A 19,454-nucleotide genomic window follows, 5' to 3' on the forward strand; every position below is an offset into this window, starting at 1 on the left:
TTCTCACACATGCATCTGGGAGCACTTGACGAAAAGAGGTTATCTGCCTTTCCAGAACTCACTGAAGTTTTTTCTCAGATCAGAGCTGTTTTTACCAATAGACTATTCTAAGACACAACGGGGGAATAACCATGAGAATTTGTACCTTTTATACCAGGGAGGAGGGAATGTCGTCTATGTCAAGCCAGGAAAGACTTACATGCTGCACATTTGTCAGGACATTACATAGAGGACAAGGTCACCTCCAGTCACCAAGCTGGGCATACATACTTACTGTCTCCAAGAATCAGCTCTACTTCCTCATCAGCATCAGAATCTTCATCTTCACCCTCATCTCCCTCTTCCAGAAGGTTGGCAAGCTCCTCATCGTCAGAGGGAGAAAAATCATTTTCTCCATCCTCACCAGCATTCTCATTGTTCTCATCCTCCTCTAGCTCAGCTTCCAGTAGCTGGTCTGTATCTAGTTCATCAAGGTCATCTGTATCATCATCATCTTCATCATCATCCTCTTCCTCTTGCTCTTCTTCCTCCTACAGAGACAACACAAATAGTCCATTGTGGACATGAAAACAAATGCAAATGGAATAAGGATAATCGAAGAAAGATGACCAATAGTTTTTGCTTTTCCCCACACCCACATCACCTATTTTTGTATTGTTACGATTTCCCTCCACACCTATAGAACACGATGCATGCTGGATTCATTTGCAGGTCTGTAGAGCCTTATTTGCACAAAGCAGGTGTAATAGAGATACCATTAGTCCAAGCTCCCTTCCTAGCCATGAACAAATGACACCAAAATCTGATTTTGAAAAGGACATGCCATAAGGCCCTGTAATCCACAGCTTTGTCGCCAGTCTTGTATGAACTGCTTCTGTTTCAGCTGTATCAAAACTTCCATTTCACATCAAATAGCATGTAGCATGGATGTTCCGTCTCTTGGTCATTCCTGACTTAAATGAGAAATGAGATGCAGGGAAAGATGCTGTTTATGACAGTCTCCCACAATATCTTCATAGGGAATTATGGACAAATTATGGGCTAGATGAGCAAGGAGATGGATTAATAACCGGCTGAATGGCAGAGCTCAGAGGGTTGTGATCACTGGCACAAAGCCTAGATGGAGAGACAGAGCTAGCAGTGTCCCCCAGGGGTCAATTCTGGTTCCAGTCCTGTTCAACTTTTTTTTATTAATGATTTGGATGATGAGACAGAATGCACCCTCAGCAAGTTCGATGATGATATAAAACTGGGAGGAATGGCTGATACACCAGAGGGCTTTGCTGCCATTCAAAGGGACCTCAGCAGACTAGGGAAATGGGCAGTAAGGAACCTCATGAAGTTCAATAAAGGGAAGTGCAAAGGAGGAGCAACCCCATGCAGCAGTACAGGCTGGGGGTTGATCTACTGTAAAACAGCTCTGCAGAGAAGAACCTGGGAGCCCTGGTGGACAAGCTGACCATGAACCAGCAATGCACCTTTGCTCCAAAGAAGGCCAACGGCCTCCTGAGGTGCATTAGGAAGGGCGATGCCAGCAGGTCAAGGGAGGTGAGCCATCCCCTCTACTCAGCCTTGGTGAGGCTGCATCTGGAGTGCTGGGTCCAGTTTTGGGCTCCTCAGGACAAGAGAGACATGGAGCTGCTGGAGCAAGTCCAGTAAAAGGCCATTAAGATGACAAAGGAACGGGAGCATCTCTCATACGAGGAAAGGCTGAGAAGCTGGACCTGTTCAGCTTGGAGAAGAGAAGACTGGGGGGGGGGGGGGTGTGATCTTATCCATGTGTATAAATAGCTGAAGAGAAGATTTAAAGAGGATGGGGCCAGGCTCTTTTCAGTGGTGCCCACAACAAGACGAGAGGCAATGGGCACAAACTGAAACAGAAGTTCAGTCTGAACAGAAGGAAAAACTTTTTGACTGTGAGGGTACTTGAGCACTGGAACAAGTTGCTCAGAGAGGGTGTGGACTCTCTATACTTGGAAATATTCAAAAACTGTCTGGAGAGGGTCCTAGGCAAAGTATCGAGCAGACCCTGCTTCAGCAGAGGGGTTGGACTAGATAATCTCTAAAGGTCCCTCTTACCTCAATTATCCTGTGATTCCTCTATCAATCCATGAAAAACTAAGCTTAGGTGATAGAACTCAGCAATCTCATCTTTGACATTCACCTGTGTCTTTGTTTTTACTATCAAACCATAAGAATTTGCATTCATTAAGTCAATTCAATGTCTTATTTTATAGATCAATTCCAGAAGTCCTGTCTAGCAGAAGAGACTGAATACAAAGTGTTGTTACAAACCAATCATTCTCCCAGGCAAACGGGAGGCCAAAAGTGCCATCACAAACCAAGCTGCAGGAAATCCCAAGAATCAAAGAGCCCTGCCAATATTCCTGCCTATCTCCTCACAGTCACACCCTTTTACTCCAGCCAAATGCTCTCATGTGGCAGGAAGACAGCTCTCAAGACATTCAGCCTTAATTGCCCCGTTATCTGAGGAGGGAAAACATTTTGCAAAATTATGAAGCAGTTAGAATAGATATCTAATAACTCCACTAGAAGGTTTAGAATGGCCTTCAAGCTCGCTATGCTCTTACATCGTGTGGTTTAAACCGCTACATTTTCAGGTCTGTAGGGAGAGAAGAACAAAGCACATTCATTCTCCCTAGCCCACTTTTATTTGTAAATGTTAAAAAATAATTAAAAAAGCACACATTCAACATTTGTCATAGGCAAAAGCAGCAAGAACATGCCAAAAAGCCTGGACAAGTTCTATTGTTCTATTGCACTAGGAAAGGCTGCCAAGCCTCCTCTACTGACCAGAAGTGCCTGCATTATTTAAAATCAAAATCAGTAAAGAATAAAACATCAGTTTGCTACACAGATGTCTTTCTGAACAAGTCTGTTTTAAATATAAAGTTAAAACAACCTGTATTAAGGCCTAAGCTGATTTTAATCAATTACAAACTTTTTGTTCAAATACTGAGTCAGAGTCCTCAAAGGAAAGGACACTGCTTTTTGCATTGTATACACAGAGAGAGGAAATAACTTTTACCTGCAGTTCAATATTGTAAACAGCAGTGCCATATTGTGTAATATTTTCTTCCTTTCCAATGAACCACTTAAAACAAATAAACTTCTGTTGTTATTAAGTGTAAAGGCTTTTGTCTTAGCAACTTTTGCTTTTGTTCTATGCAGTATCAGCAGACAGACCAGTGTCTTAAATTTTTATTATTCTGTTCAGAACTGAGAACCTGATTAAAAACTGAAAAGGCAGGAGAGTTTATTTTCCTTTTTAAGTCTCTAAACAACCTGGAAACTAGAAAGGAAGTGATCAATATACACAAAGAACATGGAAAAAAGAAAGCCAAATTTTACAGTGTCTAGAGAGGCAGAGACAACTGCAGACTTTTTCCTAAAGTTCATGATCTGGGAAAATCATTAAGAGTTCAGGTAATTCAAACTTAAACAATTCCAAAATGAGTCAGGTACTTACTTTGCTTCCACACCTGTGGGATTTCCAAAACCACTTTTCCAAACCTCTAGTCCATAATGACTTAAAATTACGTCAGAACGACATTACTAAATTGATTCTGTTTCATACTTAATGTATTCATCACAAATTGAAATAATGTTTTACTAACACTTTCATTCAAGCTTAAGGCAAGCCACACGTAGCAGTACCACATCCTTCAAATACGGGATGAAATTAAATGCATTTGACATCTTTGTATGAAGATACCTTCTGGCTGACAAAATTGAGAAGCAAGTTACACAGAAAGGGCATATTTAGCTGGAAATTAACTTTGAAGGAATATATCAACCAGCAAGCAAAAATCTTTCATGAAAACACAAACAGAAACATATCAGAGAACCAAAATGATGTTTTTTCCTTTCCAGTTTAAATTACTTGATTTGAAACATTTGATTAAAACCAATCCACACTCTTTCACATTCATTTAAAAACTTGAGAATGGTAAGATGAGATCTAAATGATACCTGTTCTCGGTAAAGCAGAAGAGAAAATCATGTGAAAACCATGCTACAAGGAGTTGCACGTGCATGCGAGAGCGCACACCCAGCAGAGTCTTAGTGAACTGAGTGACCCAGACCACAGTCAAAGAGGAGTGATCTCAGTATCTCAATTATCGAGAAACCCATACCTTGTCCTTTTTTTTTTTTTTTTTTTTTTTAATACAGAACACAAATAGGAACCCAGAAACTGTGGTACTTCTGCTAAGTAACAGGCAAATTAATTTTGCATTAGTTTCTGAACGCTCTCCAAACACAAACTGCTGCAGACACACTGCAATAGGCCAGTCTAGAAACACAAGACTTGCACACGTGTGGCAAGATGTTCCTCAAGAAACTAAATCAAGCTTCTGCACCCCCTCCTCCCTGAACAAAGCTGTAGGACAGAGACGTGAAATACTTCACTTTTTATTTCCCCAGTTCTGACTCTATCACCTCTAAATGGTCTCCAGTCCGCTAATTGATATCTAGTCCGTATCCTCATCAGATGCCAGAGCAGTCTCATGTAGGGGATCTGCATACTTATCAAAAATGGCACATCTTCCCCAGGGATAAGGATAGCACGCATAATGGGAAAAAGCAGCAAAATAAACCCTTGTGCAACATCACAAAGGAATATGGACAGAAAAATTATTCCAAATCGCATCTGGGTGCTGAAGGACAAACCTGCAAAGCAGGCTCTCACCTAACCCAGCAGCAGTCCCCAAGAGCTTTGGTCAAATATTACGGTCAATGACACAGGTGCCGCTAGGAAATAAAAGCAAGAATCAGCATGCAAAATTATACAAACAAGCATGCACCTGTGCATACCTTTATTATTGGAATAAACCGATCCACAGAAACTGCTGACTAGCATACTCCATATTACTTAACAAAAAAAAGAAACAAACACAAGGAACTTGGTTTAGCCCTCACTTTAATTCCTTCAGATGTGCAAAGCTATTCTTTTATTTGAGTTCTCTTTGTAAAAGCTGCTGAGAGCTTGAATTGTTCACGGAGTCCCCACATTCCTTCTCTGCTTCTTTAGAGAATACTCTTTCTCTTCCCTCTCTGACAACCGCTTTACAGGCACCAGTTATCTCTACCGATGGTAGAAGGGTAGTACTGAAGCATCACAAACTGACCATCACATAACCTTCCCTCTATCAGCACTGACTCACTGCCCGAGATTGCTCTGGCCCTCCAGCCAGGTGAACTACTATTACAGTACAGCCCTACTGAAAACTCTACAGTCTTAAGTAATTCGTGACAAATTAGTAACAATTCCACCCTTTAAGAAGAACAAGCAGCTCTCAAAGGGATGTAGTGGAGCCCAGCTTTCCAATTAAGGGTGCTGCATTGCTATCTGTGCTAGTCATACACAGCTTCAGGCACACAAATTACCAGCACAATAGTCTACGGATTAATTTACGGAAGCTTTACTTTGATGTTTAGATGCTAAGCCTGGAATAGTTTAAGTGCACACTCACTAATTCCGAATTAGACTAAGCATCTTCAATATTTCTGAAAACACTGCCCTACAGGATTTTGCCACTACGCTCCTGTTTTAAAGAATGGTAAATACTGCAGGTGTGTCCACGCACCTGTCAGTAACCAGAACAGAACCCCCCAAACTCCAATCCTAACACTGCAACTAATCATTATGACTTACTTCACTTACTAATTTCAGAAAAGGTTATATTTACAAATACTAAGGGTTTTCAAGTGTTGTCTTCACAGCATTGTACCCAGGTAGCTCTTCAGCATTCCTAGCATATACCAATGTCAGCACATACAAGCTACAATGAAAATTCATTAGAGTACCTGCATAACTGATGGCCAACTCTTCTGCTCTTCACCAAATAGAGGACAGCAATTTCAATCAAGGAACTCTAATCTAGGAAATACCTACCTCATTCCACATACAAAACAGCTTTTGAGCCCCACTTCACAGCAAGAATATTTGCAGTGCTGACTTCACCCCACTTAAAACAAAAAGACTGCAAAATAAGGCAATAAACACAGACAAGGCTGACAATGTAAAGCGAACAAAAGAACAAAACAAATCCCTAGCTATAATTATTATTAAATAATATACTACTAAGGGGAGGATAAAGAAGGCAGCTGCTACTTTGCTAAAGAACAGCTATCCATAGATGTAAGTAGCATGTCCACATAGGGACAGGCCCCAGGTTAACTTAAAAATTATTTGATTGAACTAATAAGTTAATCTGGGGGTGAAGGGGGAACAACCACATTAAGACTATCCAGACACAGGATTTGTATCAGTTTAACTCAGTTAAAACAAAAGTCCTAACAACATTAGTTTGTTGTAGAATACATAATATATAGCATTATCAGTTTACATTTTAGACAGGTATAAAAGATGCAGGAATCATCAGCTCTTCTAAGACAGACCGCAAAACGGGACATTTAAGTGTCAAACATCTTAGAGAATGCTCCCAACACACTCTAACGCAAAATTCACTAGCTCACCTACACTGTAACAAACATACAATTTCAACATACAGTCTAGATTTTGTCTATGCCCTTAGACCTACTGTGAGGAGGATTAGGAGGGCAAAAAACGATTCACATCAGCTTTTCAACATGCCTGCATATAGCTGGATTTACATGGAAAGAAGTAGTACCAGAAAAGCTGGACACCTAATTTACAATATCAGAAGCCTTGATTACACAGCAAAGGATGTCAACATTATCTCAGAACAAATTACTACCAGTTTGTTATCTTACATAAAGATTCAGAAAGCCAAGTAGATTTGGCTCAGTCGGTTTATTGTTTATAACTACAAAGGAAGAAAAACATAAACATCCTCTAAAGGAATGACATATATGAGGATGGCAACATTGTAACAAAAGAAGTTTGACCTAATTCTTCATGTTGCCAGCATTTGTATCCTGTTCACAGCTCAGTAAACACACTTTGCTCTGGTTCAAGCTTTATGTTCATTCTTCCATCTTGTTCTTTGATACAAGTTTGCATGCACTTCAACATTATAGATTTTCTTACTGTTCTCTTTTACCTACTCATTTTGCATGTACAAAATTCATTAAATTTCTCTTTTTGGTTAGTATGAGGTTTTGATACTAAACATCTACATCAGTGTTCTCTTATTTAAACAGTCAAAAGCTCAGTTACTTATTAGTGTTCATCTCTTAACAAGACATTCAGAGGCTCAGCAAACTTCAATCGCTTTCACTTACTTACTCCACCTCTGATTCAAAATATGTTAAGACAGCATATTGACTGATTTTAGCATACTCCTGCACTGTATAGTAATTTTAACACTGCATCAGTATATGTACAAACTGCTCCCTACAAGTACCACTTACAGCACTGCACATCAATAAAACAAAACACTTCAAACCACTGATGCTGCAACCTCTGGCTAGCAGGAAAAGCAAAGACAATCTTACTTCAAAAATATTTTTTGTATATGTGGACCAAATAGACTGTTGCACCAGTAGAAAAGGGTCAGCAAACTTCCCCAGGTAAGCAAACCTGACATAAAAAAGCTTCTGAAAGCTTTCCGTTGTTCAATGCTCTTCTTACTGCAGCCTCCAGTGAAGAAAATTCTCCAATGGAGGATGAACACCCAGAAAAATCAGCATCTCTAGATACAGAGAATACTAAGAAAACAAGTTTTTGAATTTCCTGAGAAAGTTGCTTGCTAAAAGGTATACAACTGCCTTCATATAGCAGCTGATTCTGTACTACTGGTGACTGGGAAAAACTATTTCTACTCAATATATGTAACATCACCTTCAGATTGCAACATATTTCAAACTCATCTCACATATGCCTGGATTTGCTGAACTATAGCTGATTAGAATTCCCTCTTCCTTGAGCTGATACAATACATGCAGTAAGACAGAACTGAAAAAGTACCATCCAGCAGAAATGTAAAAGAATTTTTCTTCAGATCATCTGAGGATACCCAGACTCTGCAGGCAATACTTGTCCTGACAGGATACCAGACAAAACTGTTCTTTTTTATAAGCAACTTTGGAGAAGACAGCATAAACAGAAGGTTGAATCCAGGCAAAGTTTGCTTAAATTACTTCTTAAAGCTTCATGTACCTGTATCCCTTAAAAGAATATTTCCACATGCCAGACCAAAGCTTCACACAATGTAAATCTGCACTGGTTGGTGATATCAGTGAATCTCTTGCTGATTAGCTCCAGACATGGCCTGAAGAAACAGCTCTCACAAAATCAAATATACAGAGTGTTATCTTATTCAAATTGTATCATATCTCTCTGTAATAGGAGCTGCTTTAATGAATGAGGCACTACTTTGCCTTTCTTGAATCCAAAGAGTTTTTTTTTTTTTTTCAAATGAAAAAAACCTTGAGAATTGAGACTACTCAGCTGAATATCACAAAATTTCTCAAAATCACAACTAGACTGACTGTCGGTTGCCAAAAGACAATCCCACAGGTCTTTCCTGATGTTGATATTATCAGGTTTAGAACTCTTAATTCAGTGTCAAGATTTACAGGTCATTAATTTTTGTTTAATCATCTGCTACGGTTTCAGCTGTTACCAAAAGCTTCATCTTTTCGTCTAGTATTTCATTTACTTTTTCTTTCCTCTGCTAGGAGTTGATTCAAAGTCCAAAACAAATATTTATTATGTTTCTAGTTCTCTGCCCAGCTTCCTCTGTTCCCGCTGTCAGTACTGCTCAGCCATCACCTCATGGCTGCTCCTTCCCCAGTCCCGTGCTGGCCTCTGGCACCGCTCTTAAGTCAACCTCTCACCAGCAGATGCTTTCTAGCAACACAGTCCCTTCTCTGAAAGCACGTTCCCTACCGGTCCCCTCAAGTGATGCACCTCTCAGTTTGAATCCCACTATATTACACTACTCTGCTCTAACTACTGTTATTTTAGTCTAAGAGGCCTCCTTTTCTCTACCTGCAAAATGGTTAATTAAATGTCAGTAAAATTTTCCCCCACTTTCTGAAGTCTTCTAGCTCGTATTTAATTCACTTCTGGCTATTTGTAGCTCTCCAAGCCTAATGCTAGTCAACAGCTGCCCTATACACTAACACTTCTGAAGAATCTCTGCTTCTCTTTTCTTTCTCTAGTTTTGGGGGGTTTTTTTGTTTGTTTTTGGTAGAGAAATTCATATTTCCCAGAGTCTCGTTACTTTGGTCAAGGTATTCACTTTGGCATATGGCATCCTAGTATTCTACTTTTTCCTCTCTTGCCTCCTCCTCTCTCACAGGCAAAAAGCAAACTCATTTTTAGTAAACCGGTCTCTTCCAAAGGAAGACTATTATTTTAATTGCTACCTCTTTTCCAACAAGGGAAAGGGTTTTACTTTCATAAAAAGATTGTGTGGTTGTTCTTCAGATACCGGCTTACCAAAGAACATTTTTTTACTTCAGAGGAGCAAGTCTCTCCCTCTTCCAGTAATTTATCTTTCTCCATAGACAATTCTTGTCTTATCTTCTGAAAATTCCTCCCTTTGCTTCCAAAGCAGCATCTGTGTAGCACATTAGTAGCTTCTGATCCTTTGCTACGCAATTCTCAGGAGAGACAATGTCTGGTTTTTAGTCATTCAGAGTTTTTATCCCATTTCCTCCTCCACCCACTTCTTAACACTCCCTTAACAATGGGCAGTGGAAAGAGCTTAAAAATAGCCAACTGTCCTTCTAGGGGGTCAAGCACATACAGAATGTTGTGTCCTGAATTACCTAGTCCCTTCTCCTTCCCCTCAGCCAGCAAGTCCATGCTCACTTCCCACTATCATTCAACTGAATTCATTCCAGGTATCAGAATCTTTCTGGCCACAAGGCTGCACCTACCTTCTTAACTGCTTTAGTGTTAGAATTTCTAAATCTTCACAGGCATGAGGTCACAGAGCTAAAAACGTAGAAGTCTAGCAATGTGCAGAAGATAGTACAAGTAACAAGCAAGAAATCTTACCATAGGCTTCTATACAGATGGAGATATGGGCAGATGTAATACAGGACACAGCACACACAGCATACAGTACGTCACAGAGGCAAAGATGGAGTGAAGAAATAAAAAGCAGTTATTCTCCTGGTCTATGTTTAGTCTGTCCAAGAGTAACTACTTTCCTGCTGTGAATGAAAAGGCATCCATGACAGATGCAGAAAATCTTGAAAGCAACTGGACCTCTGTTGGACTGGCATTCACCTGACTAATGACCAATCCTCTGTTTTGCCCACATTTTTGTATGAGCATATATGCCTGATGATAATAAAATCTAACTTTATCATCACTGTCCTCTTTGAGGAAGGGTCCAAGTCATCATTCTGCAGCTGCAGCAATCCTTAATGCAGCAAATAAATGTGTTTTAAGGGGACGCTCTGCTAAAGGGCTCAGAAAGATTATAAGGATCCCAGAAATAGGTGCAATTTCTGAATCCGCTTCTCTTCCTTCCTCACGATCACACACACACACACACACACACTTACAAAACAGGCCCGTTCTTGTGGTTGCATGACAGAACTTTTGCATGTGAAGGTATTTTAAAGTTTGGCAGGTAAATTAACTGTGCTGCTACAGAAGGAAATTTGTTCCTTTATTTTCCTCAAACTTCTGGTCAACATTTCTCACTGTAGCAGAGGCAGTTTTTAACTTCTTGGATCTCAGCTACTCTGGGAATTCCAGGAAGACATGTTAGGTAAAAGTCACCTTTTGATTTTTTGTTACTGAACAGACAGGTGCTTTCATCTCTGTTGAAGCAGTTTAATCCAGAATATTAGACCTATCCTTCTGAAAACTCCACTTAGTCTTCCTCCTACAACAATTTCCTCTGTTTGCTCTAGCTGACAGCTGATCAAAACAGAAGCTGAAAGAACAGAACAGGCTGAAGCAGCAGCAGCAGCGTTTCTTACTATAGAAGAACCTGGCAAAAAGTGCAGGTACTGCTAAAACTTTTTTCTAAATACCTTTTTTGGAGGATGCCTTTTCAAAAGATTTGTATGTCATGTAAACAGGTCTTTGATGAGAACCATCTCTTTCTTAGCCTCACTGGCTAAAGCCAAAGTTCAAATATCCCCATTAGGGTGTGTAAGAAACACACGTACGTTATCATCAGTTGAAACATTTACCTGAAAACACTTGTTCCCAGTTGAGCACGGGTTGAAAACAAACCACATCTTCAAAAGATTACATGGACAACTCCAGAAAAGCTGTGGCCCCAATGACATAAAACAATCCAAGCAGCTTGTGGTGCCTGGTCTGATGGTTCTCAAATACATGTGCCAATATGGATTAAGGGTTTTTCCCCTCAGAGCAAAAAACATCTGAATGACAGCAAACCTATATCAAAACCAACGACAATAAAAATACAATGGAATTGCTGTCGCAGACAGAAAGGGCGAGAGTCCTAAAATCAAAGTATAAACTGGGATCACAAAGACCACATAGAAAGCTGAGGAAAAACATCCTTCACACTGGCCAAACCAGATGTTACAATAACTCCTTCAAGAATTTATTGTCTTAACTCCACAGCTTTCATTCCATGCCAACTACAATTTTCCAAACCAACCCCAAAAGAGACAATCAAACACCAACCATCACCATTCAGATAGCCTCAAGGCCCTGACGGGTGATTCTGAACAGTTCTTCAGTTTTGGCAACAGAAGCAAAACACACTTTATAGGCCAGGGAGAGCTAAAGCCTTAAATCTCTCTGAACATGACAATAACCAAAATTCTTCACAGATGCAGCCTCACCCACATTATATACCATTGAGAAAAAAAGAAGAGTTCTTTAATAAGAACCAATCCATGAAAAAAAAAAAAAAAAAAAAAAAAAACTACGATAACTAAAGAGGTAAAAGTGCACAGACTGGAATTCTGTAATCCACTCAGATGATGTCATCTGGATTTAAGTTTCCAGTTTTGATTCCACTGCCGTAAGCCAGTCCCCATGGTTTTGGCTTTTCTGATCAATTAATACCTCTGTTCCAGCACCTGTGCCAGTAGCTCAGATATCCATCGTGAAGTCTAACCCTGAGGGAGTATATCAAAACGACGGCAAATGAAGGAGAAGGAGGCTTTTGCCCACAAGCTAAAAATGGAGAACTTGGCTTATAGACTGAATGTGCAAATACTTGCAAGTGACAGCAGGACTGCCAGCCACTGAGGGATCTGCTTAGATACTGTCTCTGCATCGAAACACTCAAATGGTTAATGAAAGCACTAGGTAAAAGGACTAGTATTTTCTGAGAAATGTATCCAGGAACAAAAGTTCACAAACTGGCTATTGCTAAGCATCTTTTTCCCTTTTACCTTCTCTCAGTTATCACAGGAAGTATAGAGCATAGAGTATAATATGCAAAGATTCAGCATTTGTTCTGTTTAACAGAGCTCAACGACACTACATTACTGGTCAGAACTAGGAAAAGGCAGCTTTCCTGAGATCTAATATTAAAGGCTAGCACAACAACAACCAAGGAACCATCCATTTACAGCGATGCTATTCTTAAGTACTGCAAACAAAACCACAAAGATTTACTGCAACAGCACCACACACAAGCTAGCCAAGTTAGCTGATCGTTTAATCCAAGAGTAATTTATGTAACAGATCAGTCGCTTTCACAGGGATTGGTCTGCGAAAGGGGGAGTGGTGTAGTAGTTTTGTTTCTTAACTCAATCAACACACAAATGACTTTCAGGCAAGGCTTGCCCAAGCAAACATGCTCCTAGTTCAGTACTTGTTGCTTTCTGAACAGAAAAAAAAAAACAATCAAACAAACAAAAAAAACCTCTCCTTTTGGTGTATGTAGACCATATACAAAAATACATACACAAAGTCAAGGAGCAAAGATACAAGGGTCAATCAGATTAACATCTGCTCTAAAAATCCTGACCAAAGGGATACTAAATTACTGTTGATTTGCAGAGACTGCCCTCCACACTGTTTTCATAGAAAAAGATCAGCAAACATCATCTCTTTGCTAGAAGGTGTTTTAGAACATCTGACAGAGGTCTCAACAAGTCTGCAAAGTTTCTTTCCAATTTTTCAAAGACTAAACCACAGAAAGCAACAGTGCAATTAGTATCTGAGCAAGTCACACCTGCATATATTTAAGCACGCATATGCACTCAACTCCTGGCTCATCAGGAAACAAATTATGCTGGTTGGCCTCAACAGACAGCTGAGCCACAGAGATACTGTGAGCAGTGTCTACTTTGGAATTTTTCTGCTCTTTCTAGCTCAATATAGGATGTCTCTACGGAAGCAAAAGCTGTATTTTTGCAAGCCTAAGAGAACACTAAGTTTTAGACTGGAACAAACATAAGGGAACAGTAATGAACAGTTACGGGCCAGAGTGAGATTTTTAGTTTGTATTTTGTTAAATATAGAGAAATTTCATAGAATTTGGGCTCATAAATACTGTTTACATTAAAATTAAGTCTCTCTTACTAAAGAGGCTTGATTGTAACAAGGACTAACAGTTACTGTCTAGGAAACATCTAAAACCCTCGGAAATAAGGACCACAAAAAAGCAGCAATTATGCACTGTCAGTTAGTTTGCAAACGGACACCAGAGCAGCTTTCTCTGATGATTCCATAAGCTTTTCTGAAAAGCTGTTAAAATACTTAAATCACAGCTGGGGCCACCCGCATTACAGGAAGTCTTCCCATCTGATGGATGTTAGGTGCCTTATCTTTGCTGATACCTAGTCTTACAGCCCGGAACCAACAGCAGTTTACACTGTGTTCTCTAATGCAAATATAGATCTCCTCTTATGTCAACACTTTCCAGTAACATCCCAGCAACATCATGCAACTGTGTGCTGATAGCAGAAATTGAGATTTGCATTGCACGGTTATCAACTAGCAGCTAGAAACTATTTTTTGAGATTTATTAAAACAAACACGAAATAAAATTACTAAAAGATGTCAGAAAACATTGACAGTGAACATAAAGGGAAACTAGTGCCTATTCAAGGCAAGCAATGGATGGCTACAGCAATTTTCTTTACCATTGCTTCACAAGGAATTCTATTCTTTGCACATTACTAGAAGATCCTTAACTGAACCCATCCAACCAACCTAGGGTTAGATACAGTCGCTGATGACTTCGTAAGAAAGCCAAGCCTTCAACCGTAACCTTGTAACACGCAGAGAAGTCTTCAAACTGTGTATACAAAACATAACCACCTCTTTATCTTCAGAATGACAATGAAACTGTAACAGTAACAATTAATTGCAAAGAAAATTACTCTTTCCAAGGATCTGCTGTCCAGTCTTCTGAGCTAGAAAGTAAAAGTGGTTTTAACCTAGCAACAAGAAGATTCAGAGACAGAAAGAGTATCAGAAGTCCAGCTTTCCATATAGTCTGGGAAAAAAAAAAATGAAACATTACCTTCTTGCATTCACTGGAAAAAGGTGAAGTCAGCTTTTCTCACAGGAAATACAAACATATGCTTTACTAGAATGCAGACACCAAAGAGCAGAGAATAATGCATTTTAAAACTTTTGGGGAATGGAAGCATACAGTCTTTGCCTGTTCTAAAACACCTGACCCCAGAAAAGCTACAAATCTTTCTTCAATTCTCATATAGCATATTCTACCAACTGTATCCTGAGGAGCTCTTTTAGCAGGTTGTCAGAGTTCAAATGGTTGATTTGAGAAGGAAACCAACACATCCCCATGCAAATTGACAGGTTTCTTAAAAATTCCTAAAACATTCTGCTATGTGGAAGTATTGTGCAGTTTTACTGCATTAATCATAAGCTGCATCTCATTTAGAAATTGGCAGTAAGTTATACAAAACTATGAGAACTGGCCATACTTAAACTGAAAAAAGAACCCGCCCTCCCACACACAAACACTACTGGCTGTACTGGATGTCAAAATATTTTGAAAAACAAGCAAAATGAACAGCAAGGTTTCTGGTCGGGACAGAAACATTTAGGGAAATTAATAAATGAACTATAAATTAGCACATCAGTTTACAGTGCACTATTACTGTACACTCAGTTCCTGTACAGATAGCCTTAAATCACGCTAAAAGTAAAGTGATCTGCTTCAAATTAAGGGAGACCAGATGAGGCATTTGTAGCTTATGGCTAATAAATATACAGTACACAAAGCCTCCCACGTATAAATGATAACAGCTATTCTTGAGCAATCAAGTTTATTACTTCTCACCTGATCTTCTTCTTCATCCTCTTCATCTTCTGCCAAACGCTGCCTGCCCACTTCATATAGTCTGCACACCGTATCCATGTTCATGGCATCCATGCTCCCTTGATTCTGAAGAGAAAACGCCCACAAATACAGCCATAGCCCCCAAAATAAGTTCTACAGTCATATTCAAGGCTATGCCGATCTCAGTTACAAAAACATTACCAAAAATCCCCATTTTAAAATCTTCTGTACCCATTTACTAACAGCAGTGTAATTAGCACGAAAAAAAAAAAAAAAAAAAAAAAAAAAAAAAAAAAAAAAGACTCTTTACAGCTTCAAACGCCAATCCAGTAGCAATACGAATATTTGCTTTCTGATTCCGGATCTTTAACACAGGGTTTACCCTCTCCTGACTGCACACCACTTCCTTTCCAATTTGTCTCCCTACCACCGAATCATTTTCCTCAAGAGGTTAGAAGCTGTCATGTAGCAGCAGTTTCCAAATAGCAAACTGATACCCATTCAATGGCTGCTGCTACATCCACAAGAGGGTTTTCGCCTCCTTAAGTATGGGCACTAAGCGCTGGAATCTACCAACAAGACATAGCACAGCTATTACGCATGCCTCGCAGCGCATCTGGGGCAACTGCAGCAATGAATGTGATCAGACTGCTGGGGAAGGGAACAGTTTTACATAAATGCTCCTCAGTTAACATTTCCATGGGTTCCCGTAAGAGCAAATTTGTGCATCTTGGCCTCACCACCTTAGCAACTCCAATTTTAATTTTCAAAAAGAAGTTTGTCTTGCTACAAATTCCTGACTTGCATTTTTAGGCCTGTAAAGACCATTGGTCCAGTGGTTTACAGAATACTATGCTTACAGGATTTTAAATTAATCACTACAGGTACTGAGCAGTTCCAATAAATTGCGTGCTGGCAGCATTTCATTGGTCAAAGTAGCAGATACATCAGCTGAATCTAACTTCCCTCTTAACAAATCAAATGTTTCACTCAGTAATTCTAACTTCAAACTCTTAGCTTCTGGGAAAATGCTGCTGGGCAGACAAGTGAAAAAAGAACAGATTAAGAAAGATCTGGAAAAAAAGCTCCATGAGAAGCCCCAGAAAGACTGCATTTCCCAGGTATTTGATATAGCACCGATTTCAATAGCAAACTGTTAATACAAAAATCAGAAAAAATTGCACTTCTCACTATGCTTATGAGGAAGAAATCTTCTTCTGCAGAAAATCTATTTTAAAGAGACAAGTGTTTGAAGAAGAGAGCCAAATGGGTTTGGAAGCCTGGTAAATCAGAGACAGAAAAGCAAAGGTGCTTTTAAGCCAAAGCTGCAGGCAGACAACAAGAAACTAAGAAGTTAGGTGCTACTGCACCTTTACCACCATCATCGCAACATCACTGCGTAAGACATGAATTTAAGAGTAGGAACTCCAGAATCATCTGTTCTGAAGGCTTTAAAAAGAAACAAAGAGCATTGCTCTCAGGCTACAGCTACAAAGACCAATGTTTATTCTTAGCTCCTTTACCTCAATAACGGCCAGATAGCAATCCTTGCTGTCCGTGCACAAGTCAAAGATATTCCGTTTTACATCTATGGTAGCTAGAAAGCACATAAAACAACAAAACAAAAAACCCTCAATGGTTAACTGCAGGTTATTTAAAGCTTGATAAAAGAAAAGATCTAACAATACATGTCTAGAAGCAGATAATAAAATTCTTTGAAAAGAAGCAATAGCTGAAATAAAAGTGAAATTAACATCTGTTCTTTATTGCAAGATGAATTAGATGCAGAAATGTTGGAGACTGCCATAAAAAAATAGCCTGATAACTTCTTAATCTGGTTTCCACAGTGCCTCCTCCCTTGATAATACGTTTAGTGGCTTCTCTCAAGCACAGTAAACAACCGATAATCTTCTAGGATAGGTAGCAACTAGGGGACTGGGTTATGAGCCATGTCTCTTCAATAGTAAGGGCCACATCTGTTTACATCAGTAGCAACAATTAGCTCAGCTCCAAGAGCTTTGCAGACTGGAGGCCAAACTGACAGCATTTTGAATTATCAGTAAGGGAAAATGCTGATGGGAATAGGAAAACAAAATGAAAACACAAAAGGCCCTTCCTGAAGTAAGATTAATGACATCTTGGCCAAATGACCTACTATCTTAGATTATGCCCTACTTGGAAAGAAAGAAGGAAAATAAGGCCAGAACTGCTCACTAGTAGCTTTTCCAACAAGTAAGGAAATCACACACACCGAAGAAATACTATAGTATCTTAGATAATCTGAGATTATCTAGGGCTATAGTATATCAGATAACCTATTTCAGCATTAAACCAAACACTCATGCTTCAGTCAAAACATGTCATAGCAGAGTTTGTTTTGTTGCATGCACAAGGGGGAGGAGGAAGTGAATGTTAAGCAGAACTTTCTGTAAGCCTAAACTGTCTGCTCCTCCTTTATTCTTACCTATAGGTTTATAATCAGTTGCATTGAATGTCCTGAAAGAGGAGCCAAAGGGGCTTCTCATTCTCTCCTCCAGAAGGTCATCTTCATCATCTGCCTGCAACATGGCTGAAACAAGCAAAAATTATTCCATCATCCCATCTTCCATTTGTAATACTACCTTTAATCATTTTAAGATTAAATCAGACTCTGACAGAATTTCATTTTTATTCAATACCATTGGAAGATTCATTTAATATCTACTTTTCTAGAGCTGCAGATTATTAAAGTCAATGTACAGAGGACAACATTTTTCTCAAGGACCATCAGATCCACCATTACACACATTTTCCTTTTAATAGGTTGATTTTTAATCTCACAAATGAGTTGTGATACCACTGATGTTAGAGAAAGCTACCCAAGACACATTTCCTTTTGTAAGCAATCCAAGTAACACTAATTACCTGGAAAAAAAAAAAAAAAAAAAAACTATAGTTACGTGCCAATAAGGCCTAAAGTTAGACAGACTCTCTGAAGCTTCCAATTTCACTGAACAAGCACCCAACTTATATCCAGACCTTGCATGTGACACCCTCACACTGCTGCTACACTGTTTACATTCACTCGCATCAAGTAAACTGCACGGCACAACCCTCAACTGTGAGAAGCTGGGCCTTATCTGCTTTACCGTAAGTAAATGTGAGCAAAAGGAAGAGCCAGGATACATTTCTAACAAGAGGTGGTCAAGGAGAGCAATGTAAGACTAAGAGAAGTCCTACCTCCATACATAACCGTGCCAGTATAGTTGAAGACCACACGACACTGATCTAGTGCAGGTACCGTGTGTAGCAAATGGAAAGTTCGGAGGTCCCACTGAAGAACACAAGCTAAGGAGCAACAAACAACTGAAAGTTCTTATTTCTTTTCAACTCAGTGGTAAACAACTGATTAACAGCGTTCGAGAAACCTTGTTGCCATCCTCTTGCAAGCATGACAGAACCTGAGTCTCATTCTAGCAACATAATCCCTTACAGACGCTAAAAATCAGAAAGTCATTCTCAAATGTCATTCCCAGTTCTCAGATGTTACTGCAGCAGCTTCAAGGCAGATCTTGGTAAAAGAAGGAAAGAGAAGAGAGAGGAGATACCACAGAATGTATAGGAGGGAATCTTTGCCCCTCTCTCTCAAGTATTTCCTCTAGGCCATGTCAGGGGCCAAGTCTGCATTTAAATTAGCTAGCTGTCTGACAGTCCCTACTTACTCAACTCATAAAAGTTGTTGTTACTATACATGGCCTATAACACAGCAGAACATACAAAAATTCGGCAAATAGTTACTTGTTTAATCAAACAAAGTTCGTTATGTTCGAGCATATCAGTTTACCACTGTGGTCAAAGGATACAATTTCTGTGTTGACTATGACCTCTAGCCCATTGGGATGGAAAACACCACTGATGGTCATGTTGAATTTGTCAAACTTGTGTATGGCTTGTGCCGATCTGACATCCCAGAGGACACCATCATTTAGGACAAGGTCATCAGTGGGGTTAAAGGTGGCACAATTCTTCTTGTAGTTGTTGGCAAGATCTGGGTTAAACAGAGTCAATAGCTTGTTGCCAGTCTGAATATCATAGATCTTTTAGATTAAAAAGAAAAAGAAAGATTAGTCACAATGTGTAATGTATCAGTACCCCAAAACACCCCACGTTCCCCTTTTAGATTGTTTCTAGAATCAACTCTATGCTTTTTCCATTTGAAGTGAGAGCATTACAAAGGTAAAGCCCTTCCTGCCAGTCCTTTAATAGTTTTTCACAGTTGGAACCACGTCTTACAATATGTTTTGG

The 19,454-nt window shown here is 39.5% G+C and overlaps 1 protein-coding gene across 6 annotated transcripts in view; it reads right to left on the reverse strand.

Moving 5' to 3' along the window:
* Nucleotides 1–19,454, reverse strand: part of DCAF1 (DDB1 and CUL4 associated factor 1) — a 55,904-nt gene that overhangs the window by 4,806 nt on the left and 31,644 nt on the right. For 3 of the 6 annotated variants that reach the window (XM_062585969.1, XM_062585970.1, XM_062585971.1), the window contains exons 18-23: nt 19,013–19,246; nt 18,390–18,483; nt 17,635–17,739; nt 16,694–16,767; nt 15,171–15,275; nt 275–530 (exon numbers count right to left, since the gene is read on the reverse strand). In XM_062585969.1, the coding sequence (XP_062441953.1) occupies nt 275–530; nt 15,171–15,275; nt 16,694–16,767; nt 17,635–17,739; nt 18,390–18,483; nt 19,013–19,246 (868 nt within the window). Of the gene's footprint in view, nt 1–274; nt 531–14,381; nt 14,448–15,170; nt 15,276–16,693; nt 16,768–17,634; nt 17,740–18,389; nt 18,484–19,012; nt 19,247–19,454 lie in introns of those variants that run through there. The other 3 variants (XR_009959722.1, XR_009959724.1, XR_009959723.1) reach the window with 3 other exon arrangements.

Source organism: Rhea pennata, chromosome 12 (assembly GCF_028389875.1).
Source record: "Rhea pennata isolate bPtePen1 chromosome 12, bPtePen1.pri, whole genome shotgun sequence".
Taxonomy (NCBI): Eukaryota; Metazoa; Chordata; class Aves; order Rheiformes; family Rheidae; genus Rhea; species Rhea pennata.